This window comes from Nasonia vitripennis, chromosome 2, assembly GCF_009193385.2.
Source record: "Nasonia vitripennis strain AsymCx chromosome 2, Nvit_psr_1.1, whole genome shotgun sequence".
NCBI lineage: Eukaryota > Metazoa > Arthropoda > Insecta > Hymenoptera > Pteromalidae > Nasonia > Nasonia vitripennis.
This window is the reverse complement of record NC_045758.1, coordinates 10,716,216-10,742,545: the sequence shown is the minus strand read 5'-3', so window position 1 is coordinate 10,742,545 and position 26,330 is coordinate 10,716,216. Positions and strand designations below refer to the sequence as shown.

Here is a 26,330-nt window from a genome sequence, read left to right as displayed (position 1 = left end):
AATTGCGCTGGGAATCTCTAATCTCGTTCCTGCTCTTGATACTCTCCGATGTAGCTGCGCTCGTGCCCTCTCTCGTGCGCAATAATTGAAAAGAATTGCCCGCTCGCGACGTCGCGTCTCTCGTATAGTTAAATTATCCATACGCGATAGAGCAGCAAAGAGTAGCGAGGGAGAATACACGTCACGTCGCTCGATAATCGATATTCCGGCGCCTGTGGGGACACACGCTACAGCTGAAGAATTGATGGAGATCGCAATTAAAATTTGAAACCTATATGCAGCCTGTTGATCGATTTCGGCTTGATTATATACGCTGTCGCTCGCGAGTTTGTATCGTAGTTTTGTCATTTTCTGCGGAGGCGCTTTGTTTGCGTGAGAGATCGATCGAGCTGATGGAACTTTTTCTGCAAAGGTTGTTTGCGCTTGTAGTGTAATATAACGAAATGCCGAGCGAGATTTCGTGCGCTAATGCAGCGTTTCGTCGGACTCACGCTTATTGGGATATACTGATGCAACGCGCGAACCAATTCGGCGAAAGTCGATGTAATTGCTAGTTGCGAATCGATGATTGAAAAAAGGCCGGTGTTTAACTTCGATAATAAAAATTGCCGAGCTTGAAATTTTTTAATTTTCAAACTTCTGATGCATGTCATCATATTACAGCTAACTATCGGCTATTACACCGTAATAGCAGCTAATTTCTCACGCTAATCCAGATAAACGCAGTTATTATTATGAGCGACGATTGTTTACGAAACATCGATTTTTCGATCGTACGAAAGTTCCCGGGGCCGCTAATATACAGACGAACTTTAGTGAAATCGAATAAGCCCCCTCGTGCCTGTCTGCAGGCGTCTCTGCGTTCGCGGTTCGACTTTGCGTCACTTTGAATCACTCGGAGCAACATAGTAGACTCGAAATAGCGCGCGAGCGAGCATCCAACGTTTTTAACTTTATGCAATGTTTGACCTTCGCTCCGCGATTAAACGGAGAAAAGGGAGGCGAAAAAAGTTGATGTCGTTCCATTTATCATGCCACAACATCGCAGGGCCGATTATCATTTATCGCTGCTCAATAGAATATTTATTTATGCAACTGGGAATAGGTGCAATTCGATAAATCGATAGCAATAAAGATGCATGCTCGCCTGTACTGCGTGTACGATTGTTCGTTATCTAAATGAATTTTTCATTAAAGGCATATATAGTCTCTCGCGAAACAGGGGAGCATTAAAATTCATTACATATTTCCTCGCGACTTTTGAAGAGAGGAATGTAAAAATTATGCAAATACCGGTCTAAATTTTCTCCGCTTTCAACAAAAGCCTTTGGGCGGAATGAAAATAAAAGAACTTTTCGAGATAATCTCTCGGATACATAAATTTTGAAAGAAAGAGAGAGAGAGAGAGAGAGAGAGAGAGAGAGAGAGAGAGAGAGAGAGAACTCGGGAATCAAACTACCACATTGCGGGCTATATTTAGAAGCAGACCGCGCGGTGGGTATAGTACCTATATATACATGCGTGCGTGAGATCTACGTGTGTCATGTGACCACATAAAAATGAACAATCCCACGTATATGACGAACGACGCCGTAATATGATGAAATGTTAAATAGAGAATCAAATCTAAAGATCCATCAGATAATTTCTATTTACCTATATACTTATTATTGCGTACAAATTCACGTATGTTTGTAGAAAAAAAAAGAATAAACGCGTAATCCAATTTTCTTTCTCTTCACTGATCGTGATAACCAGCCAGTTTTTGTTAGCGGTCGAGTTTTTGACGTTTAAAAATTATAACCAAGTTTTTGGCGCAAAATGTTGTGACAAGTAAAAATTATAAATGTGTCGAGAAGTAGTGATCATCAGTCGGCTTTTGTGGATCGACGCGCGATGAGCGCTGGCGCAGAAATAGGAGATAATAATGTGGGAGAGATTTACGCCTGGCTCGACCAGATACCACTCTCGAGACCAAAGCGGAATGTGGCACGGGATTTCTCGGATGGAGGTAAATTTGAATCGGGATATTTTCGATTGGCTCGCGATAGAAACGAGGAATCTACTTTCTTCTTTCGAACTCTGATTAGTCTTGATGGCTGAGCTACTGAAGAGGTACTATCCGCGACACGTCGACGTTCAAAATTACATTCCCGGCTCCAGTATAGCCAAGAAAATCGATAACTGGTGCACGCTGAACAGAAAAGTTTTCCCCAAACTCAACCTCAAACTCAGCAAGGAAACAATAAACAAAGTAGCTCAGTCCCAGCCTGGAGCGATAGAAAAAGTTTTGTCTGAAGTTCGTTCCAAGATTATAAGAGATTGTAACGCTGATAGGAACTCAATGTTCAAGGATTGCGAAGATGCTGGTGGGGATGGTGAGCATTCGAAGCTTCATTAATTTTATTGCATGTGAATGAAACTAATTGATTTAAATATTTATCAGAGCTATTGAAGCATGCCACGAATCCTGAGGATTCGCTGAATCAAACTGTGCCTAAGAAGACCTTTCTCAAAGTGAAAAAAGAATTGGAAGAGAAGACACAAGCTATTCACATACTTCTGAAGAAAGTTGAACATTTAGAAAGTATGCTCAGATTCAAAGAACAGAGGATCGAAGACTTGGCATCTCAAATTCAATTGTGTGCTCAAAAAACTTAACATTACCTGAGGTATATACAGTTAAAATATTGTACATAATAATAAACTGCAGATGCTTAGTAAATTATTCTCTTATATTTAATTCTTATCTCGAGTAAACATAGCGTTTCTAAAAAGGAAATTAGATGAAAATTGTACATACAGTACATTATATGTAACCACTATATCGCTGCCCTCATGCTTGGAGGTGAGACAAGTATCACTCCGTCACCTCTGACAAACAGCATGGGAATGGTTCTCTTGGTGGTACGATACACTTCTTCGTAGGTCTCCTCATCGATCTCAATGGTGGTCACAGTCTCCTCGACTTCCCCCAGGACCATGTTCAAGTGCTGATCATAGGCCTGTAAACAATGATATTTCTTGATGCTGATTTGGAGCCACGGAGGCAACGAGATACTCACATGAAGGCGGCCACGAAGTTCCCGCTCATTCCTCATCTTCACGTAAATCCTTTCGTCCAAACTTAGTCTGATCAAATCCAGTGGCTCCTTGACATTGATTGCCGGCGCCTGTGGTTGCGTTTAAGGTTAGAATAAATATTCGAACACTGTGCAAGTCGTTCTCCGTTTTATGAGAAATGATGGCTTACCTGCTCAGCGTCATCTGCCATGGTGAGTCGTTCAAGCGATTCTAATTTTGCTCACAAAGTTATTGTTTTTTAACTTGAAAATATTTGTTTTATTCGTTGACGCACATCGTTTGTGTATTATCGCAGTGAAAACCACAGTGTAGTGCTGGACGGCGGGAGACACATGGCGCCACACGGTGTTTCAACCGCGATCTTGCAACATAAAACATAATAGAGATTAATTAAGAAAAAAAGGACTGAGAAATCGTTTTACAGACAGTTGTCGGTTGCAACGAAAGAAAATCAACGAAAATCCGAGAAAAACCCACAAGAATATTAGAAGCCACTCGGCGGATAAAAATTAAAAATTGACCTCCAGTAAATACTGATCCCTGCCGTACCGACGCTCGAAACTCGCGGAGCGCTGCGATCGCGTCGAGCGAGCGCGAGCTGATGGCTGCAGGCTGCGCGCGAGTACAACGTACAAAAAGCTTCACCGGCCGGAAAATCCAGCGTCGCGGGTCGCTCTAGATCGCTCCAGTAGTTCCATGGGCGGCACAACCTACCATATCCCGCATCCACTCTCCCGAGCTCGCGGAGCACGAGAATCGCGGCCGCAGCCTACTACTCGATCCACACAGGCAGAGAAGGAGCGAGTCTCGCGACGACTGCGGCGGCCGAGCCAGCAGCAGGCAACAGCAGGCAGCAGCAGCAGCAGCGTAAACGCCATTTTAACTGCGCGCCGTGTGTGTGTTGTGTCGAGATAGAGATAATACCTGCTCTCTAGCTCTCTGCGAGTGTTCTCTAAGTGATCAGGGCTCCGGTGTGCGGCGAGCCTCGTCTCCGTGGTGTAGCAGCTGTGACCTCGGGAACCGTGAGAAGTACAATATAGCCGCGAGGCGACAGTGGCTCGAAGAGACCCGGCTGGGAAGACGCGGCCCAGCTCTCTCTCTCTCTCTCTCCTATATACGTATACGCGCGTGTGTCGTGTCAGTCTCCTACACACGCATACAGGATCTTCGATTCTCCGGCTGCGAAGGACAATACGGGAGTTATGCCAGGGCTGGTACTGCCGAGGGCTGCGGCGCCGGGCAACATGGTGAGTACTGGGCTACTGGCTCTCGCATTCGTTCTCTATCTACTTAACACCGCAGCACACATTGTGCAGCCGCGATTCACACGCATGCATGCAGAGAGCTGCGAGGCTCTGGGATCTGGAATCGAGGCTCCCTGCTGCCCGAGACCTCCGGGAAGTCGCTGTACGCGTGTTGTCTTTTTAACTCTCGTCGAGGGGGAGACTGCAGTCCAGCTCTATTCCCAGGCGAGCGGCTCTTTCTCTCTTGCTCCCGTTGACCGTGCAACGCTGTATATGTCGTGGACCTCTCGCTCGCACTCGCGCGCGCGGCCGGGGATCCTTGGAAGAGGGCAGGGCCGTATACACTCGCGAAGTCGTGACGGCGACGAGCCCGAGATATATAAGTATAGAGTGAGAGGGAGAGAGTGATAGAACGTCGTGGGCGCCGGCTACGCGGGGGGTTGTTTAGCTGGAGAATGGAGTCTCGAGACTGAGAGTGAAAAAATGGCCCGTATGTAGGAGAGAGCTGTCTAGTCAGGTGGACGGTAATTGGATGTTTATGTCTACGGGGCTTTCTGATCGATATTGTAGAATGTTGTGCCATGCGAGAAGCTATAAATAATAAACCTCGAGGGACTAAGCGATGGCTAGACTGCGTAGATAGAACGTCATTTTTTTTATACCGAGTATATAACTCGTCGGTCCTGTAGGCGAAAGCATCGCGTTATATCAAATTTTTCAAGCGAATCACTGAATCATATCTCTTCTAGCGGCCGATACGTAACGACTTTCGTATATAGTACGTAGTTCGCCGAGCAATCGTCGACTGCACTTGAACGTTCGTCTGTACGTCAGGCCGCGGCCCGCGATACGGAACTATACTGTACGTTTTCACTCAAGAGGATAATTAGCCGAGTGATTAGGTCCGATACTGAGCCCCTTTCGCACTACGCGCCCGCAGTGTAGAGTGACGCACACGTGCGTCATCGACTGGAGGAGTCTCTCTCGGATTCACTAGATTGTCAAATCATCGAAATTACCGGCCGACCGGATTCCAGCGTGATTTTCGTTAACTCGACTGCAACGCGGAAAGCCAGGGCTACAATAATATGCAGCAGTCGTGCGGGAGTACACACACACACACACACACACACACACGGCGTAAACACTTTAACGAGAGTTCTCGCTCTTGCGCAAAAGCCGTTATAGCCGCGCACATCCGAGCGATTGTTGTTGTATTGCTCTAGTCGCGGCGCTTCGCGTGTAATTGCCGTAATTGCTTCGTTTTTTTTTTGCCGGCGACGCCGCGCTATCGATTCACCAAGACAAAAACCGGCTTCGCTCGCGCTGCTCTGCCCCGGGAGCACACTTGCGTTTCTCGTTATTCACTTTGTGCGCCCGGAAAAATTCCTCTCTCACTCGCTGTGTACTTCCACTTTTCATCCCTCTCTCGAAGACGCTTTCTCGGGGAAAAACGCGGTGTGAAAGGTACGCGAGCGTGTCCAAGTAGTCATCGAGGCGAGCAAGTGTTTTTAGGCAGAGAGAGAGAGAGAGAGAGAGAGAGAGAGAGAGAGAGAGAGAGAGAGAGAGAGAGAGAGAGAGAGAGAGAGAGCTATACGTATAGCGCAGAGGCGGCGTGTGTATTGAGGGAAAAAAAAGTGTCGCGCAATGTGAGTTGAATCGATGTGAGATAAGGGCGGCACCGGACGTGTTTTTGCGATAAGCGAGAGACAATATATCGTTGCTATAGTGTGCTGTGCGCCGAGAAAAGTTCGAGACCCGTATTGTTTTCGCGCTCTGCGCTCTCTCGTGAAAGTCTCCTTTGACAAGCCGTCGTTGTAAATCATCGCGTGAGAATAGCTCCGAGTCCAAATATTGGCCCGCGCACGCATCAACAAAACGCGCGCGAGAATTCTCATGGCACAACAAAGTGTGAAAAGAGAGCATACTAGACGAACGTCACGCGAGAATGACAGTCCACTTTTTCTCTGAATGCATTATATACACCTATAAGCTTTCACTCCAAAAGATGAGAAAAAAGAAAGAGATGCCTCTCTCTCGCACACGCGCGCATATGACAGAGATCCACACCTCGAGACGGGAGATTACAAAATCCATAAGCGCGAGACGGCTGAACCTAACCTCAACGCGTATAGGTACTGCATGTCTCATACGGGGGAAATACTAGGCTGGCTTATACACTGCTGCGGCGTACGACAGATGAATCCGTGAACGCATAGGGCAGAGCCGCGTGTGCGTGTAAGTACGCCCGTGTCCCTGAAAAAGAAAGATGTGACGCGGAGCGCGAGATGATGGTCAACGATTCGCACGGAATCCCGGGCGATAAATCGAGATATGCCCCGCCCGCACGTGAAAGGGTCGTTTTGCTCTTCTGAGCGTTTTTCACCGCTTGCTCGTTTTGGAGCAAACTGCGGAGGTACTTTTACGAATAGATCGTCGTTCTAATTGCTCACGATGATTCTCATGGTCATCTCGTTTGACATACTCCATTTCGTTTGCTCATTTAACTGTAACGTCGTCAGGTTTCCAAGCTCTCGATCCCACCTGCAGCAAGCAGTATACTTTCAAAGCAAAAGTCAGCAACAGCATCCGTTAAAGGTGTCCCTCTCTCAGCTCCGAAATTTTTTGCTCCGAGAAATCCCGAGATTTACTTATCACGCTCGATGCCTATTACACCAGCACCGCGGGAGAGAGAGAGAGAGAGAGAGAGAGAGAGAGAGAGAGAGAGAGAGAGAGAGAGAGAGAGAGAGAGTATCAACTATGCGCGTCGGTTCGTTGGTAAGGCCAATTAGGGCAGGCGGCGCGCGGCACGTTGACTCCGCGGCGGCGTCTCGAGATCAACGAGCATTCAAGAGAGCCAGCCGAGAGAGAGAGAGAGAGAGAGAGCGAGAGAGAGAGAGAGAGAGAGAGAGAAGGGAAGAGGAAGAGCCGCGGGGCAAGTTCCTTCCACACTAACCAACTTGCGTTGCTGCTGCTCTATGAAACACGTACACCTCGTTGCCGCTGATGCTGCTCTCCCTTCGCATGCTCGCGCTTTGTGCATGCATATAGTGCGTCCCTTCCAGATGATCCAATTTCGGAGCTTTTTCAAAAGTGGCCCGCTAGTATGCGTGTAAAACCTACTTAATGCGATATGGGAAGATTATCCTCTAATTGATTCGTCTCAGACTTTAGGGACGAGCGGTTTGAGGAACCACCTCGTAAACACACCGAGTTCATTAAAAACACTTATCCAGCCTATCTCTAAAATACCAGACGTTCACTTTCTCTCCTTCGTATAACCCCCGCAAGCTCGTAAAACTGTCAAGAACCGTAAACACACAGCGACAGATAGTCAGCCACCCGCACAGCATCATCAGAGAGAGAGAGAGAGAGAGAGAGAGCTACCACCGGTGCTCATATGCAGATACGCATCCCGTCCAAATGGGCTAAAGGGTCGCTCTCTCTCTCTATGCACACAATTGACCGGCCCCCTCGGTACACGCTAAATTGGCAGCAATTTCCTCGGCCTCTCTCTTTCCCTCTCTCTCTCTCTCTCTCTCTCTCTCTCTCTCTCTCTCTCTCTCTGGCGGCGGATGAGAGGCCGTGAACAGTCTGAAAAAGTCCAGCCATGTCACCTGCATTCCGAGCTTATCGGTGAAACTGCCCAATCTTGGATTTTCTTTTCTCTTCCGGTGCGTTGTGTATTTTTCTCTGCGCAACTCAGGCGACGATGCATACGGTAGGTGGATCAGTTGCGGAGAGTGATAGAGCGGCGCGTTTCCGTTCGCCGCTGCTATACGTGTGCGTCATCGCTCTGTTGATGTGGAGGATGCTCTCTGCCGTCGGCGCGTGCAAGCACGCGATGCCGCTGATCGTATACGAGAGCCATATACTCGCCTTTTTCTGATGATGATTCTTTTGTTCGTCGAGGAACCTGTGCTTGTTAAGCCTTGATTTTTCGAGCTGTCCATCGGGTGCCTCTTAAAGCCGGAAATCATCGACTTTATAACCTGCTTAAGAGAGTATTTATGTATCGGCAGCCGAATCCTTACACAAGCCGTCGATTTACAGTTAGGTATGCGCGTTGCCGCGTCGCTTTCATTGCGCAAAAATCTTAATTCAAAGCGATCCGCGCAGGCAGTCGTAAAGAAGTAGAATTTCTCCGAAACCCATTGCCACAGCTTCCGTGGGGGCAAGCCTCCAGTACAGACACGCAAAACAATGTATCTATCCGCGCATAGCCACTAAAATCATTAGACACGACAAAAAAAGAAAGAAACGGCGGCCATAAACATTCCTCAACGCAGCAGCAGCAACTCTCCACACACTCGTCATACAACCACACAGCGCAAGAGCAGAGAGAGAGAGAGAGAGAGAGAGAGAGAGAGAGAAAGAGAAATCGGCTTCAATAAATTCGCCCGCCAAATAAATTTCCTCTCCAACATACTCTTCAAGCCAATCGGCTTATAAAGAAGCGCTCCGTATACACGTCAAAGAACGTCGAGAGGAAAAATAATGTTCAGCACGCTCCGTTCGTCCTGGAAATCGCGGTGCGCGCGCTTACTGCAGAAAATCGAAAGATTCCACTGCTCTGTAGCAGCGGCTCACGGCGAGATCGTCCGTTATATACCCGGACGTTACTACTAGCAGGCGTTGCTGCTGCTTCTCTGAGGCAAAAAGTGCTAATCGAGCGCAAAAAGAGCGCGAAGGAATCGACGCGCTGCTTTGAAGTATGGCTACAGGTTTTCATCGATCTTTCTCTCTCTTTCTCCACCTCCATGAACACGAGCAATTTCCTCGTCGCTAGAATCCGTATCGCCTAGGCGATTCATACGCAAGATTAATATATTCCTGCGGCGCATCCGGTTGACGACTCTTTTGCGAGATCATCGCCGCCGCAGAGATGAGAGCCACTGCCTGCTGCTGCTGCTGCTGCTGCACACAAGATCGTTGCGTAAGAATAACGCACGTGCGCGCGCGAGCGTGTGTTTGCTTCGTGAGCAAAGAGGGAGAGAGAGAGGCGTCGAGTCCTGACTGTGTATACTATACATATAACCTGCTCCTTTTTGCCTCTTACTCCGCGTGATTCGCTAACACAATGCGCGGATAAACGTGTGTGAGAATATAGGCGCGATGATTCCGCGAAAGCCTTTGTTCTGCTTCTTTTTCCCGCACGGCGGCGGCGGTATAATTTCACTGCTGTGCGGAGCATGGAAAATGCGTGGTGGATATACGTTTTACTCGTAGACCTGTGCAGCACTAGTTCTTTCGTGCGGTAAAGTCTTTGTGGACGTCGGGAGCACGTTCTGCATGTGTGCAAAGCATTGTCATGAGGTATACGGTAGCGAAGTTCTTACTACTGCTTCTGGAAGTTGTAGCTTTGAAGTCGTTGCGCTCTCGTGACTTCTTTGCTGTCAGCGAGATGAGGAGAGAGATATACTGTTTGGCACGAGGCTTTGACGCAGAAGCGAGACGGCAGAAGTGCCCTGGGGATGGGATTTCGAGTTTATTGGAGTAAATATACGCGTGAACTAGTGGAAAGTGGGATTTATAGTAGTTTTCAAAAGTTTGACTTTGAGTTAATTGAAGGTAATTAAATTACTGCGGACGTGTGCAGCAAAAAGCTATCGCTTAGTTTATGCATATTTCGATGCGCTTGGATGCTATTCGTAGCGATGATCGCAAAATGGTACTCATTTTTTACTGTACTCGATAGAAACAACAGTATTGGCACGAGTATATTATTAGAATTTTCGAAATGACGCAATGCAGCGAATCACACACACACACACACACACACACACACACGCAAAGTTATAATGCTTTCGCATTCCTCGACTCACTATCCTTATTGCTCTTGATGATTATGCGCATCCAGTGCTTTGTTTTGCTCACTGTCGGCCAAGATGTAAATGGTTCGCGAGAGAGAATAGCTTCACTTTTTATTCCATCGACCATAACACTGAACGACGAAAAATAATCTTGAAATGGGCAAAGATACGTAGAAAATTCATTCCCTATCCTTCAATTTTTCATCGAACACGCAATGAATTTAAATCCTTGTGTGCCAGATGGCTTCGATAAAGACTAGGTCATCCTCTCTCTCGTCTCTATATTTTGCTTCCAGATACTCCGATATAGAGTAATCCACCTATAACCGGAAGTATCGATCCAGCAGTACCGACAGAGAAAAAATCTGGTCCTTCTCGCCTTTATTGAACATTTCCATCCGCGGGGATAAAAGGGGAAACAGCTGCAATTTCCTCTTGAACGAGTTAAAAATGCAAAGATCTCATCGAGCTTCCGCTAGTAGACTCGCATACCTCTATCATCTCATCTGTATTGACGTCAACCTCGTGCATAATGTGTACTGTATGCACTACTGCCAGGGAGAGAAACAGCGAAAAAAAATAACGCGATGAAAAGTTGGCGCTTGGAGATGCAGAGGAGGCCATATCTAGCTGGAGCCGTTCCAGCAGTAGCTGCCGCGACGTTTCAATGCGAAAAAGATTACACGGCCAAGCTTTTCTTTTTCAAAAAAAGAGTAGTACACGTTCACATTTTCGCTTTGTGTGCTTGCACCGCAAAAAGTGCGCAGCAGCGAAGCTTGCTTTTTTGATTAAAAAAATTATCGCGATTCGCTGCGTTTGCTGTTTTGATGCCTGTGGTAGAGAGAGAGAGAGAGAGAGAGAGAGAGAGAGAGAGAGAGAGAAAGAGAGAGAGAGAGAGAGGTTTTGTATTCTTCTGAAAGCTAGTTTCCTTTTTAATGAAAAACAACTTCTTTTCAAAGCGATGCATGACAGAGTCGGTGTAATTTTTCTTTTTCATCGCTTTTATTAATCCAAGCGTCGCAGTCGTTTCAAAGACTAATTACGTCTATATCCAACGCTGATGCAACCGCTCTGTTTGCTGACTGCAGCAGCGGCGAGCTGTGTGTAAAATTTAATCAATAATGCGGACAAACAGTAAACTAGCTTTTGCGCCGAGGCAGGCACTGGTTGAATTTCCAATATAGCTAGAGAGATTGCGGACATTTAGAAATCGCATTGCTTGCTATCGCTTTTTCACTGGGACGTGACTTCTGTGAAACGTCGCGCCTCTTTTTCACTACACTAAACACTTGTTTGAACGGTGATTTTCACTCAACGGAGTTTGCATAGCCAATCCAACCGGTTGGGATATATCAATAAGTGACTTTTCAGAAACTAGCAAGATGCTTCTTCCATGAATATAATCGACGCGACTCTCACATCTCAGTCGTCCTCGATGACCGGACGAGAATAAATACACCTTCACCAACTGGGTTAATCCCGGAAAGGGCGAGAGCGGCATTGCCAATATAGTATAACTCCGAAGAAAAAGCATCGACTGCACTGTGCCTTGCCTTTCAATTCCCAGCCTAAAATCGATAAGATTATATCCATTCGCGGGTGCCAGAGCTGCAGAGAAGACGTCGACGAGTCAGCACAGTTCTGTAGTATTATTCGGAATTCGACGTCGACGTCGACCTAGGAATATACGTGTTATTCCGCAGCAATGCCAGTGTGCCAGTGTCGCTGCTACTGTCCTCTCCGGCCTGTTATATATGCTCGTCCAGACGTAATCCGCAGCTGCGAGCAAGCTGCTGCTATTATACGCACACACATGTGGTGTGATGTATACGAGAGAGAGAGAGAGAGAGAGAGAGAGAGAGAGAGAGAGAGAGAGAGAGAGTGTCTTCCTTTTCTATGTGACAAATAAAAGAAAGAGAGGGGAAAAGGCTCTCGGGTCAGACCCCGAGGGCTTTGGCAATGATCTGGCCGAAGGCCAACTCCGATTTATGTTATGCTGTTCGTTTGGATGGATCTCGGTGTCGGGGCGATTATTGTTCTCGGCGTGGAATTTCGAAAACTCGAACAATGCTTGGAAGTACATAGTTTTGCCTGTTTTCGGTCAAGTGTACCCGATTCGACAGAGAGAAAAACGGCCAAGGCTACTGACTTTGTTTAAACGTGCGTAAACTGGCATATCTGTGCGTTGGCATAGAGACAAAGGCGTGTATATGTATACCTAAAGGCATCGCTGAATACTTGAAAGAGCCGAAAAAGTAACGATTCAGAACTACGAAGGCTGCGCTGCTGCAGGTTCTATCGAATCACCGCGAGGGTTCTTCGCAGTGTAAATATTGATCCAACTCGTTTGACGAAAGTTATTTCAGAACAGCTTTGAAATTGATCGAAACACACCGGCTCTAATTAAGCCTCGAGCTTTGAGCAGACTAAACAGCTCCTAAATCTCTCCGATAATAGCTTCAATAGACCCGATTCCAGCATAAATATTTAACACCCCCTCGCTCGCTCACAGTATAAAACACGTGCTGTATCCGAAAAGCTTATACGGATGCAAGCTTGGCACGGCTCTTGCGAAGCCGTTCGGTCCTCGTAAAACCTGCATCGCGCATCAACTCTCTCTCTCTCTCTCTGCTCGCGAGCAATCTGTCAAAGCCGCGCGCAACGACTGCGCGAAGCCCGCGAAGAACACATACATTATGTATACACGCAGCTCGCACCCAGTAAACTCGATCTCTAAAACGGGAGCCGTATACATCGAACTCGTCTCCTCACACACTGACTGTGCTGCTATACCTACTCGCCATACTTGTTGCGCGGCTCGCTCTCTCGCGAGAGAACAACCTCCTCCTCATCCTCCTCTCCGGTTCCGACTAGACGCGAGTCGCCTAGTGCTGTCCGTATGTGTGTAATGTGTATGTATACGTGAGCCTGTAGACCGTCTTTCTCTTGCGGATCCTTCTTCCGAGGTCGACGTCTCCTCACGCAGCATGACGAATAATGTGTGTGTGTGTGTGTGCGTGTGTGTGTGTGTGTGTGTGTGTTGGCTGCTATATAACTGGACCACTGCTTGCGAGTGCCTGTGTGTGATTTATTTTTTCTTTCCCTCTTTATACCATTATATTATGGTTCGAGCCCCTTCTTGGACGAAGTCGTCATGCCGTCTCGTATAAATGCGCGTATCGATCGAGGGTGGAGGAAGAGCTGCAGGGAGTGTACGGCGCGTTGAATGTGTACTGCGATGGGGGGCGACGTGCAGGAGTCGGTCAATGAGCCGGTGCGGCGCGCCGTATATACGTACGGTATTGCACATAATAGGGCGGGGGTTTCGGACTGCAGCGTTTTTACTCGGTTAGTTGCTTCGCTGGCTTTTCGCCAGTACGCGTTTATATCTACTGTATTATATGTTTTTCAAAATTTTTTTCCTCGACAACTCGCTCCGTAAGTGCGCCATTGTGTCCTATAATACAGATTCAGTTGATTTGGACGACGGGATTCAACAGAGGACTGCGCACGCTCTTTCCGCTAAATTGACTCAACCAAGGCAGTCGAACGTGTTCGGCATTTTTACCATCCGCATACACATCCAGCCCACTAAGCCACTCCGTTCTTTATATATCGAACGGCCAAGTCGCAGCGAAAATCAGCTTCTGCACGTACACCTATACCCTTCTCTCCGTTCCATCGCGAATTTCCGCCGGAGCTGCGTGCGGGCGTATACATATAGGTATACACGAAGTTGGCCGGGCAGTATTTGCTCGATTGCGCCGTCCGGAAACGGGGGACACCTTACTGGGGCAGCCCGAGCGTGACCGCGGTACTCGATGAGGAGTCAGTTGTATATATAGAAGTCCGGTTCCGTGTGGAGTATGAAATGCGTCGCTGGGGTGTATAAGTAAGGAGAAACATCTCTCGTCGATTGCGAGAATGTCGGTGAGATTGTTTCTGTCCTCTTGGGTCATACGCGAAGTCAGGGCTGGATTGTACGTTTCGATGTTGAGAGTAATTTCCGAATCGAATTTTTTCCAGAGTATCAGTATAGGAATATAACAAAGCGTTTACGGGATGATTCAGCTCAACGAGAGAAGACGTATCATACTCGACGTTAAACGACGCGAAAAAATCCACTTGGAAAATCACGAGGAGGAAGAGTGAAAGCTACCCTCGAGAGCAAATCCGCGCCGATCAATCCTCTCTCTGTATCGCAGCAGCAGCGAGGAGCTGTATCATGGCGAACCGCCTAAATTCGACACCGAAGCTCACCCCTCGTTCGAATTTTTCCACACACACTAGATCGAAGCGATACACCTACGCAGCGCACCCCAAGTCGAACCGAAAGTTCTCCCCTCCGTCTCTCTCTCTCTCTCTCCTTTTCTCGTCCTCTCAAGTATATATAGCTGCACACGACATCTGACACGTCTTGTTGAGAGCGAAACTGCGCGCGCACCTGTCTCTCGAGGCGCGTGTGCCATCGATGAATGCACTTTAATCAATGCTTCTCCTTCACCGCACACTTTTTCTTTTATTCGCTTGCGTGTGGCGGCGGCGTGTGCTCTGCCTCTGCGTCACGCTATTCTTCTGCTATAAGGAGCTGACGACGTGTGATTATTGTGTACGCGGCTTTATTCTGCGGTTTTGGAGCGAAAAACTCCTCTCGATCGAAGATTTGCGGGAAGCCCGCCCGCTTTTACGCGCTTCCTCGAATATGCTTTAATCATCCCGAGTGCTCTCTCACTCTCGCATCGGAACTTCCAGTTCAGTCGTCATACAGCGCTGTAATTTAATCATCTGGAGTATCTGGGTGGATGTAAATGTTGTATACAACGTAAAAAATTAATCAAGAATTTCCGCGGCCACACGTTTTAATCACGTTAATTCTAAACAAAATTCCACACTCCGAGCCCGCGTAATTACATTAGGCTCGAGAGCTGCAAAAAGGAGAGTCAAGCACATAACGAGAAGCCGGCGCTGAAAAGTGTGTTTTTTTCGCCCCGATGTTCTCGCGCTCGAGCGATCCGCTTCGCGCGCGTAAGAGCCGCCGACGTTTTCCTTTTTGAGAAGCCAGAAGGGCTGCGAAGCTCGAGTCAGCGAACACACGGTAGACGAGTTCAAAGGATATCGTAGCACGTGCTCGCCGAGAGAGACATGATGGCCGTATCTTCTGTTCTTTCGATCCTCGGGATTAGACTGAATTTTTTCGCACTTTATACGTGGGAGGGAAGAGAGGATCTCTCAAAGGGGAAAATTTGTAGAGAGTTTGACTTCTCGGCTGGTGTCAAACGATACTCGTGCGTATCTCCATTGTTCTGTCATGAATTTCAACAGAGCTGATATTAGAGTGTAGCTCGTAAAAAAGAATTTCTCTTTCAAGCTGCAAAAAAATATCAAACCCGACGCTTCGTCACGACGACAACACATACACAGCACTGCACATACTCGCACAAAAGCCACGGCGGCGACGGCGCATCAACGAAGTAAACGTCCCGATGAGAGGCAAATAATGAGCCGCTCGACGCGGCGCACTCGAGACATCTTCGCTTCGCGCACACGTACTATATGGATACCGCTATGAACTACGGTCTGACTCGGAGGTCATCATACAAAACCGACGCCAAGTGAGTGTTGTCCTCCGGGAGTCGCGGCGTGTGTTCGGCTTTTTTTGCTGCAAAAAAGGCCGTTGGCACACATGATGGCGTAGAGCAAAAAGGGGCGAAGCAAAAATTCCGTGATGTCGTGTGAATTTTATACACGGAGAGCGAATTTTCGACGTTATAAAGTCCAACTTATAAATAGGTTATAATCTTCGTTAAAGTCCGGATCGCGATGTAAACTTTCAACATCGGGCGAGCTCTCGAGAGAGCGCAAGGACCTCGTAAATGTCACGCCTGCGAGTTTAACTTTGTCACAAGCTTCGCGCGCACGTACAAACTGGGCTGCGGACTATTTTCGAGCACCTAATTCGTTTATTTTATCTTAATCGATCGATATAAGTGATTCTTTAACAAACATGCGCTTTATTAACAAAATTCTAAAATTTCGCATCAAACGCGCTGAAGTACATAATTCGTTGCACACTGAATCAAGTCTCCGCAAACAATAACGAACTGAAGCTGAACGCGCCTTATCAGTCTCTCAACACGTGCTCCGTGTATCACGGTCTGAATCTACTACTACTCGACAGCGGCAAGAAAATCGATTAAACATGTGCTGCCCGCGCCGGGGTCTAAAAATACAGAAATACGTATACATTCTAGCTAACCATCGCAGCAGCAGCAGCAGCAGCAGCCGTATAAACACACGCTGGTGCCTCACCTCCGCTCAGATCGATTCCTCCCTCGTTTGTGTATCGAAACTCGAACGTATACACGACATCGGATTTCTCGTGCGGTTCCTTTGCAAAGTATACACGAGCGCGACGGCGATGATATCGCATATCCGCGCGACACGACTAAGCTAACCACTTGACCTCTCGACTGCTGTCGGGCTGTGGTCGCGGCTATTTACGGACACACAAGCGAACTGATGCATCCAGCATGTGCAGAGTCAGAAATTCGTGTCGTGTCGCGCTCTCCTGGGGGGCTTTTCGACTTTTCACTTTCCCGCGTGTGCCGAGAGAGCGGAGTGCGGTACACGTGTTGTATATTTAGAAACCCTCGTCGACTATGCGGCTTTCTTGAATTTCGAGCGACTGCCCCCGATGATGAGGCGGAAAGCCCAGAACTCTCTCTCCTTTTTGCTCTTTGAGAGATCACTCGACGTATACGTTTGTAGCTTACTTGCTTGGCTTTGAGTGCGCAGCTTTGCGAGATGTTTTAAGCCGGTTCTTTGCATGTTTCACTCGCCGCTGCCGCAGGAGATTTTTCTAGGTCGGATGTGTTTGGTCGCTGCTCGCGAATTTTTTGATTACGCCTCGTAAAATTCGATTCAAACAGCTGATGCGTCGCATTCCTACGACTCTCTGAAAACATGTATTCTTCTGAAATTGAAACGCATTCATTAAAGCCGCGCCGACTTATTGTGTTTAAATGCGCACAGAGCTCTGTATCCCCGGAACGCGAATCTCAGCGTTGTAATTACTATTTTTTTTCTCACGCACGTAGTAATCCGCAACGAGGTCAACGAACTCCATCCCACACGCTACTATATAACACACGTTGCGCTGCATTCACCTCTTCGTGTGTCATCAACCTGTCCCGAAATCTCCCCATCGACGTCTTCATAACCCATAGTGTGTATATAAACACATCACGCAGGCTATGTATGAATTCACCGAAGCATCAAGGAATAAGAATCGCTGCACAGAGCGTCTCTGTCACGCTAGACTGGCGCAAAGAACCGTATATAATACGATATAATTGCGCGATACGTTACGTACACGCGCGCGCGCGTGTGTGTGTGTGTGTGTGTGTGTATATATATATATATATATATGCGGCATCAGGTCGGTGCGCGACCTTTATGTGTGTGTTTATACGCTAATTTTTTTGGAGACTCATCTGTGCGCTGCAGACTAAACACCGCCAATAAAACGACGAGAGCCGAGTGCTATAAGAGTACGAATCGATGAATCTTGTGGAATAAACGGAGCTCGCTTTGCGAAAACAAGCGTGTAATGAGGATGTTTTGTGTCAGTGGGCGAGAGAGAGAGAGAGAGAGAGCTAGCGATGATAAAAAAAGCTGCGCACGGCCGCAGTTGGTATATCAAATTAGGCCGTTGGGCACATTATATTATTAATTCACTCCGTCCTTGTTCGTTCATAAAACGACAATGAATTTCGATCTCCAAAGGCTTCGCACGCATACGGAAAAAAAATATCCTGCCGGACATCGAACTCACGCCGCACTGCACACATCCTCGAGTCGATAAATACACAGCTGGGCGGTGGCACGCGAGCCTATAGATATATGTATATACGTATGCTGCGGTTTCTCTCACGTGCAAAACGCGCGGCGAGCCTGATCGCCCACTTTTAAGAGTCTACGCGATTTCTTCTCAAATTAATGTCCTAGCGATGTGCCATTTACTGAAAATCATCCTACATACTTTATAATATATACGACACACACACACACACAGCACACGTGTAATCTGATAATTCTCGTGTGTTACCAGCTAATAATGCGATGCATAATATGCGCGACACGCGATAGCATTGTATGTCGTCGTCCACACTATCTCCCAGCATTTATGTATCGAAAGCTGCTATGTATCCTGCTTGCGCAACATCGGTTATTCTCGCACCTCATATAAAACCACAAATCTCACACACTATATATGTACACCCGTTCCCCTACACGCCGACTACACTCGCAATCTCGGGATAGTCAGCGACGAATAAAATTAAAAAAAAAATGACCGCAGCTCCAAGGCCAGTTCGACATCCTCTGTGCGCGTCGTGTGGGAGCCACAAGCAGCAGCACGCGAGGGATAAGCGCAAATTATATAGTTCTCTCCTAGGTGCGCCCTCGCACCTCTGACTCATTCCCGCACGCGATATATGTATTCGTCGGGGTGACCACTCTGCTTTACTTTTTTTTTCGACGCGGGCTATGTGTACTCTGCTGTCCAGACGGGAGGGCTATAGCTTGGAGTGCTCTGCTTTCGAGTGCTCGATATTGGATGCACGTATGGCTCCTTTTGCGCGGCACACGGGATGCGGAAAATATTGATAAAAAGCGGACCTGCTCTTCGATCTATAAATACAATGCTGGAATATCGCGCCGCACGGCTTTACGATCGGGGAAATGGTTTACGAGGAAATTACGCTATATTATTACTATTCCGCGCGCTAAAACTGCGAGCGTAAAAAGAGAAGTCGTGTACGAACCTTAATTAGCCTACTATCCTATTTCGAGCCGCGCGCACTTGTCTCTTCGAGCGCGATAAACTATATCTGCGCTCGCTCTCGCTCGCGACGTTAAGTCGTGCAATCAACTTCCATTTTTCGCCGAGAGATATAGCCGCTTGGCTGTTTTAATATTTCTAAAAGCCGAGGCGATACGTCGTTCGCTTTCGAAAAAAGAAGTACGAAGCGTTTAGCAGCTTCTTAATAACGAGCCATTATAATCCTTATTAGAGAGGGAGTATTTATTATTTTTCTGAAACTAAAGAACAACCTTCTTCGAATGTTGCAGGTGTCACGCGAACGGTGAGTCCCCAGCGGGACCGAGAAGCCGGAGAAACGCGCGACGCAGTAGCAGCTTGACAGCGTAGCAGCCCCAGCGACTATTAAGAGTGCAGAATGCCGCTGCCGAAAAGACTCGTGGAGCCGGTGCACGTGGCGCGTGGCACCATACACGACGACTTTCCGCTACCCTCGGAACTCGAGGCTGTGACCAACGGTACACTCGCCAACACCATAAGGCAGCTGTCCAGCCTGTCCAGGCACGCCGAGGATCTCTTTGGCGAACTGACCAAGGAAGCCCATGGACTCAGCGACAGGGCCAACTCGCTGCAGGCCAGGATAGACAGGCTAGCGGTCAAGGTCACCCAGCTTGACAGCAATGTCGAGGAAGGTGAGTACCGACTAACTTCGAAGTAACTCGGATTAGTCTCGACTGTAGAAAATTTTCATTCGCGAACTAACTTTATAACTTTCCGCATAACTAACTCACGTCAATTCTTTCGTTTCAGTCTCGCTCCAGGACATCCACATGCGCAAGGCGTTCAAGAGCTCGGTGGTCTTCGACCAGCAGGTCGTCTCCAGGGACACCATGCCCACCGCGATGACCGAGACCTACCATCAGTGCGACACACCACCTCCACTCGACAAGCTCAACGTTTACAGGTGATGTGTTCTTCCATGCTATACCCACACTGCGCTGTTGTTGTTAACTAGGGGCTATATGAAACCCAAGGGAAATCGGAGCGGGTCGAGTTTGCTCAAGATCGGTTAGCGCGTCCTTTCTGAGAGATTTTCGCGAACGAGTTTCGATCTTGTCGTCTAGTCGGGAAACAAATTAGCTAATAAGACAATGTACACATCAAACTTGTAGAACGTAGGCAGTGAAAGATTAACTTTTCTAAGCTCAATTGGAAAAGTTCGGGTATAATACGGTGTGCGCTCCGAATTTCTCACCGCGAAACTTTCCCGAACATTCTCATCATTGTCAACGTTTCGCTCTTGCAGGGAGGACGGCAAGGACGGCTTGAAGTTCTATACCGATCCCAATTACTTCTTCGACTTGTGGAGTCAGGAGATGCTCAAGGATACCGAGAAGAAGCTGCACGACAGAGGAAAGAAGGTAATGTCGAACCTTCGACTTTTTCGTATTAAAGACGTTGCATTTGCGTACCTCGGTCTCTTACATGGCAGATTTTTTTAAATTACGAGGTACGCAGAGACGACGGAAATTTGTATACACTACTACATTGAAATCAATTTAACCAAGCAATTGTATTGTGACATATTAATTTTGACAATTTTGAACTGTCCCCCTGGTTATAGACCGAGTCAGAATATGCCGAACCGTTCAGAGAGGCAAGTCGATGGTTTGGATCTTTGTAGTTTTTTCACACCCCATCATCTCAAAGCGATTTTTCTTCTGCGATCTCTATTAAATGAAAAGAGGATCAACGAATAAATCATTCTTGTATTGACTTCATACTCACTCTCACATTTGTAATATCGACTTCACCCTGTGTGTGCGTGGTTTTCTCATTAACCAGTGTTCTCTACTTAATTTTTTTTTCTGCTAATCATCTAGTTTATATACGCAGAATTGCGCGCTAGCTGCTCGCTTTCGATCTACATACTTTTAGATTATCGCTATTATAGAAATTAGCTGATAAATTATGCATTTTCTATACATGTTTATACATATAGTCGCTCTTGTCTTCGTGCTCGAATAGCCCTCTTAAATATTTATATCTCACCGTACTATATAGTTACTTTCACGAGAACATGTATTGAGCCATGTCGTCATTCACTTCTCATTATCATCAGTGACACATACACGAAAGGAAAAAAAAGAGAACAAAATTTTTCAATCATTTTACGTCTACCTTCTTCCCCTTTGTTACACACACCGTCTTGCACCGTGGAAATTGAATTAGTCATGTGTCTAGATGCATAGTTTATAAAGTTGAACAGCGCGTTTAAGCTAGACAATGCCTCGTTGAAGGCTCAATCGCTTGTTAATTGCGGAATAATGACTACTTCATTTCCGACAATCTTCTTTGCTTGCGGAGCCGACTGATGACTGCTCGATGCTGAAAAGCAAATTTATCGATAGGACATTGCACTGTACAAAAATTCAGCACTTAGGTACATTATGAGTTTGCTAAATTAGTGGCTAGCTGGCTAGGCGTCTTAAATAGAGCTTGGGCTGGAAATTAGTTCGCAGCATTTTTAAAAAAAATTTAAAATTTCCTAAACTTCTTCGAACGAATCTTGATAAATCAAAGGCAGTCAACAGTCTGACCCACACGTACACAAAAAATCGCTCATCGCGTCGAGCTTGCACTTCTAAAAAGTATACTTTTCTTCTCCGAGGTTTAACCAACTGACTTGACTAATCCACGTATTTTCTTCTTTCACGGCCAACAGCCTCACAGGCCTCGGAACGAAGGTGGAAGTGGCGGCGGAGGTCGACACAAGAAGCGTGTGAGGCAGCCACACAATACCCGCGAGCGTCAACGGCAGATCGCAGTGGGCCATGGCGAGTACATTATGCCTGCCCAGGGCATCCAGTATCGGCCGCCTCACAGTATACCAGACGAGGCGCTGCTGGGTATGGTGATGACGGAACCGAGACCACCAAGACCCAACAGCATCGAGCTGAGGCGCAGCTACCCGCCGGAGGAGCACCAGCTTTACAGTCCGCCCATGTCCGAGCACTATCGGGCGGCCAACTACGCCGGCCAGGTGCGTCGAGCTTTCCGAAACCAGAGTTTTCCTGGAGTGAAAACCGTGATACATATAAATATTAACATAATTGAATAAATTTATAGGTGGGCTATGATGATAGTGCATACGGCTCGCACTACGCACCGGGTCAGGGTCATTCGGGGAGCGACACGTATCAGAGCCCTGGAGGACCAGGAACGCCCAGCAGAGGCGGCAGGAATCGACCCTCGCAGCCACCACCAGCACCACCCAGCAATGCATCGAGCAACTCAACACCGACGATCGCATCGGCTAATAACACACCAACGAGGGGTAGGTCTATGAGTACGGGTAGGGATACCCTGCCACCACCACCGCCACCTCCTGGAGAGACTATGTCACCACCTTCGATGAACGGTGAGTTACTTAATTTAGGATACAATAAGCATTTAGACATTTCACAAACCATGCTGTTAATATGCTAAATGATCTATGTTGTACTTTTTTACATCCAGGTACGATTCCATCTCATTTGCTCAATCGAAACGGCAGCCGGTCAAATAGTCCATTGCCGAATCACCAACCAACACCCACGTCTGTGGTAACAGCGGGTGGCGTCCATCTTGGCCAGATGATGCCCATGGGTGTAGATGAAACGGAATCGGTGCCGCAGGATCTACCACCGCCACCTCCGACTCCGGATCCGGTACCAACAAGACCGGTTTCACCACCATGCAACATACCGCCGCCGCCTCCGCCACCGCCACCACCACCTATAACAAACGGACCGGCGATGGCGCCTAACATGCCCATGACCAACGGCGACATTGCCAAAATGATTGCTAGCAACCCTCCGAAGCTCAAACCATTGAAGAGCATCGTCGACGGACAGCTAAGAAAGCCTGGTAATCCCAATAATCCAGCGCCTGTTGATCCTAGAAATGATTTATTGAAGGCCATCAGAGACGGTACGTTTGTTTAATAAGAAATGATCAAAGGGCAAATGCTTCGAATAAGGCAATTCAATTTACACTGAATTTTCTCGTTTCTTTTTTCAGGCATAAAATTACGAAAAGTGGAGAAGAGCGAGCAGAAGGAGGTAGAACGAGTGAATGCTCTGAACGATGTGGCATCCATTCTCGCACGACGTGTTGCAGTCGAGTTTAGCGACAGTGACTCCGCATCAGAGAGCGAGTGCGATAGCGAGGGCTGGGGCGAACAGGAAAACACGAGCGCAACGAATGCCGCGTGACCGGACATTTCCATGCCGCCTGCTAGCACCGCAGCTAAGGTTGCTTGAAGCTCGGGCACCGGGCTCTTCTTCTATTTCGAATTGCGATATTTTCGTTTCGTCGTTTGAATACTCGTAACGAGTGAGCGGCTGATTGATGCAGCCTTTCGTTGTTTTCTTTTTTGAAAGAACAAAGAAACGAATTTTCTTTGATTCTATATATTGTATCAAAGAAAGGTTAAACAGTTTTCGTCTAAGCATTTATATTTAATTAAATAATTAGAGAATTGTTTATTTTAAATAGTAAATCGATGAAAACTATAAAGGCTGCGGATATCTGCCTCGATGAGTCGACGAGTTACGAACTATCAATATACTTCGCTTTAGTGTCGTACTATAGCTAGGTAGGTGACCTTTATTAACAACCAAAGTATTGCCGGTATGTTTCTTCTTACTTCTCTTACATAATAAAAAAAAGAAATTGTCAAACTTCCGCAACGGTTCTTTCAAAGAGTACGCGTGACGATACGCTCATGAACGAGAATTGAGAGACGTCTTCGAAAAATAGTACGATTGAAACGTATATGTATGTATTTTATCTTGTAATATGAGTTAGTTTTATTTAAAATTACTTAAACAAAGTCAACAGAGTAATCTATTTTTATTACGTTGATTTTTTTTTACAACGAGTATTTTATTTTTCCATTATCGATTATTGAATCAGCTGCATTTTTAACTCTAATGAAATCAAGTGACTTTCTTAGTCGATGCACATTTCCAATGAAAATTGTACTTCTGGTCGAGATCGTTAAGTAGTCGTTGATAGTTTTAATTGTCTGATGGTCTCAGAAGAAAAAGATCAAATTTAAAAAGAACGCACATCGTTAGTTGAAGTGCGATAGGTAAACTGGAAAATATGCAGTTTTTCAGATACTTGATTGCTAGTGCTAATTCCCCAAGTATTTACTCTAATCATCACACACAAAATAATTCAGATCTTGCATAGTTAACATTTAACAGGAAACCGGGGATGATTAGTCAAAATAGTAGTAACTGCCCAAAAAGAGCTTCAAAACGTTTTCAAGAAAAGTAGAGTCAAAGCAAAATACTCCATTGGACACAATATGATGCAGTAAATTTTATAAGCATGAGTACTTTCTTACAAGAAATTTTTATAGGTTTTAGTAGAAGGCAGTTAAGAAAGGAATGAAGATGTCTGAATCGAAAGCATAATTAACTAACTGTTAACTACAATGAATGAATGAATGTTTCAATCAATCTTTGCTTGAAAAATCAATACGATTGTAATTTATTTTGAATCGATGTTGCTAATATTTAAAAAAAGAGAAAAAATTGAAAAAGTGCGTAAGAGTAAGAAAGAGAGAACAAAAATTTAATGCGATGTGGAAGCATTAATATAAAGATTATATAAATGAGAAAAAGTATATTAAAGAAATATATTATATCGATCGTTAAGATTATACATAATCTTACGTGTTGAATTAACGCTAAACGTACATTTGAAAAAAAGATAAAAAAAAAGTGAAAAATAAAAGATAGACGCATAAAAAAATTTTCTCCGGATTTTGCGAAGCACAGCTATGAAAAAAGTTGCGATAATTTGTTTCGCTAAAGTAAAAAAGTTTTTGGCAAGGATATTCTCGTGTGTATGTATTGCGGAACGCATAGTCGAGCGTTGGAGTCTCCTATGGAGACATGCCAGCGTCGACGCCTATCCTTTCTTTCGACTCTAAAAAATGGTTTCTATATTGGCTTTGCCCTTATTCCCAGGTTCTATGAATGTTTTTGTATAAAAGTATGAGTGCGCTGCATTTTTCGCGTGTGTCTGTGGAACGTCTGGTATATTCTTTAGTGCATGAAATGTCAGAGATGGTTTATTATATACATGGAACTCTTGAGAGTGCTGAGAAGATGACGTGTGATTATTCATCGGCAACGACACACTTGTACATTTCTTCTTTTAAAGGCAAACAAATAATAAGAACGGCGTACCACCAAAAACGCCAATTATATAAAAGATTATAATATGTAAACGATAATCGATGACTCTTTTCTGTACTATGTTTATATATAAATATAAAATTTATAATAAGCTAATATATATATATATATATATATATATATATATATATATATATATATATATATATATATATATATATATATATATATATATATGTGAGGAAAATGAGGAAATCTCTCGATTGTAAGAACTCTAGGATTCATAAGTATTTTTAGCTAGCTATGTAACTCGCCAACTACTCTACAGTATTTAACAGGGGAATTAAAGAAAAAGTTTAATTAAAAAAAAATAATAATAAAGGTGAAACTCGATTTTGTAATGTCGGGCATACAAGGAGTAGGGGCGTGTGCTACCGATGTAACCTCTTTAACACCTACACCAATAAATATCGATTAATGTTAATCGCTGTGAATCGTGATCGTATAAACGTATAAAAAGTCTACGTGTTACCGAAACAAAAAACATTTTCAATACAGTGTCAGCAACTGCTTTTTGAACGGAGAAATGGTGCAACTTTCATACTGTATTTTTCATGAAAATAAGAGAAAACTTGGCACTCTATAGCTTTTTTGATCGTTGAGGAGGAAGTGCTCGAATTATTCCATTTTCCAGAGCCATCGTAATCATCTTCATTCGTACAGAGTCTTCAAGCATTTATGAATTTTCCGTTTCTCCTCGTATGAAATTCCACGAGCATTGAATTTACAATTTTATAACATAGCGAAGACAGGGCGGCGAGTGGCAAGTGTCTGGTGAAGAACTGCAATAAAGTTAAAGAAATGCACTTATTTAAAGTAAAAAAAACATACGTGTTTCGTAACGCAACATACGCAGTGATCGCTACAATAAATACAAATAATAATTGTACTACTACTGTCAACATTATTACATTTGTAGTAAAACTGTACAGAGCCAAATAAATCAAAAAATTTCATAAATTTCAGCGAGACTGTGAAAATTCACTTAACGCGCCCGACTCGTCATTTAAATACCAGAATCAAACGGAATTTACTGTGTACCGTATTACTCTTTATTTCTATATACACTTCAGCAACTGAAATAAAAAGAGTAAGTACACATTTATAGGAT

At 45.6% G+C, this 26,330-nt stretch overlaps 3 protein-coding genes across 8 annotated transcripts; 2 read left to right on the top strand and 1 right to left on the bottom strand.

Moving 5' to 3' along the window:
* The first annotated feature begins 1,606 nt into the window (after nt 1-1,606).
* Nucleotides 1,607-2,728, top strand: LOC100123689 (sperm flagellar protein 1). Its single transcript, XM_031922671.2, has 3 exons — nt 1,607-2,011; nt 2,091-2,378; nt 2,447-2,728. The coding sequence occupies exons 1-3, from the start codon at nt 1,897-1,899 to the stop codon at nt 2,659-2,661; spliced, it is 618 nt and encodes a 205-aa protein (XP_031778531.1). The 5' UTR covers nt 1,607-1,896; the 3' UTR covers nt 2,662-2,728.
* On the bottom strand, nt 2,715-4,794 carry LOC100120443 (U6 snRNA-associated Sm-like protein LSm3). 5 transcript variants are annotated; one of them, XM_032596732.1, is made up of 4 exons: nt 4,009-4,794; nt 3,254-3,445; nt 3,066-3,173; nt 2,715-3,005 (listed from the first exon to the last, which is right to left on the bottom strand). In XM_032596732.1, exons 2-4 carry the CDS (start codon nt 3,272-3,274, stop codon nt 2,823-2,825), a joined length of 312 nt encoding a protein of 103 aa, XP_032452623.1. In that variant the 5' UTR covers nt 3,275-3,445; nt 4,009-4,794; the 3' UTR covers nt 2,715-2,822. The 5 variants fall into 5 exon arrangements, with proteins under 5 accessions (XP_032452623.1, XP_032452620.1, XP_032452621.1 ...); XM_032596729.1 differs by lacking the exon at nt 4,009-4,794 and adding an exon at nt 3,799-3,899; XM_032596730.1 differs by lacking the exon at nt 4,009-4,794 and adding an exon at nt 3,606-3,897.
* LOC100123693 (wiskott-Aldrich syndrome protein family member 3) lies at nt 3,762-26,184 on the top strand. 2 transcript variants are annotated; one of them, XM_008214499.4, is made up of 9 exons: nt 3,856-4,331; nt 19,274-19,654; nt 19,773-19,926; nt 20,269-20,383; nt 20,587-20,619; nt 21,688-22,005; nt 22,092-22,383; nt 22,482-22,934; nt 23,025-26,184. In XM_008214499.4, the coding sequence occupies exons 2-9, from the start codon at nt 19,381-19,383 to the stop codon at nt 23,216-23,218; spliced, it is 1,833 nt and encodes a 610-aa protein (XP_008212721.1). In that variant the 5' UTR covers nt 3,856-4,331; nt 19,274-19,380; the 3' UTR covers nt 23,219-26,184. The 2 variants fall into 2 exon arrangements, with proteins under 2 accessions (XP_001607386.1, XP_008212721.1); XM_001607336.6 differs by lacking the exon at nt 20,587-20,619 and having other exon boundaries at nt 3,762-4,331; nt 23,025-24,048.
* The last annotated feature ends 146 nt before the right edge of the window (nt 26,185-26,330 follow it).

What these genes read in the sequence shown, in the direction of transcription:
- LOC100120443 (XM_032596732.1), bottom strand. Translation starts at nt 3,274, where the DNA reads ATGGCAGATGACGCTGAGCAG. An exon ending in TGGCAGATGACGCTGAGCAG is followed by an intron (nt 3,174 to 3,253) that starts GTAAGCCATCAT and finishes ACGCAACCACAG; the next exon opens with GCGCCGGCAATCAATGTCAA. An exon ending in AACTTCGTGGCCGCCTTCAT is followed by an intron (nt 3,006 to 3,065) that starts GTGAGTATCTCG and finishes CATTGTTTACAG; the next exon opens with GCCTATGATCAGCACTTGAA.
- LOC100123689 (XM_031922671.2), top strand. Translation starts at nt 1,897, where the DNA reads ATGAGCGCTGGCGCAGAAATAGGAGATAATAATGTGGGAGAGATTTAC. An exon ending in ACGGGATTTCTCGGATGGAG is followed by an intron (nt 2,012 to 2,090) that starts GTAAATTTGAAT and finishes AACTCTGATTAG; the next exon opens with TCTTGATGGCTGAGCTACTG. An exon ending in CGAAGATGCTGGTGGGGATG is followed by an intron (nt 2,379 to 2,446) that starts GTGAGCATTCGA and finishes AATATTTATCAG; the next exon opens with AGCTATTGAAGCATGCCACG.
- LOC100123693 (XM_008214499.4), top strand. Translation starts at nt 19,381, where the DNA reads ATGCCGCTGCCGAAAAGACTCGTGGAGCCGGTGCACGTGGCGCGTGGC. An exon ending in GACAAGCTCAACGTTTACAG is followed by an intron (nt 19,927 to 20,268) that starts GTGATGTGTTCT and finishes TCGCTCTTGCAG; the next exon opens with GGAGGACGGCAAGGACGGCT. An exon ending in CGGCCAACTACGCCGGCCAG is followed by an intron (nt 22,006 to 22,091) that starts GTGCGTCGAGCT and finishes ATAAATTTATAG; the next exon opens with GTGGGCTATGATGATAGTGC.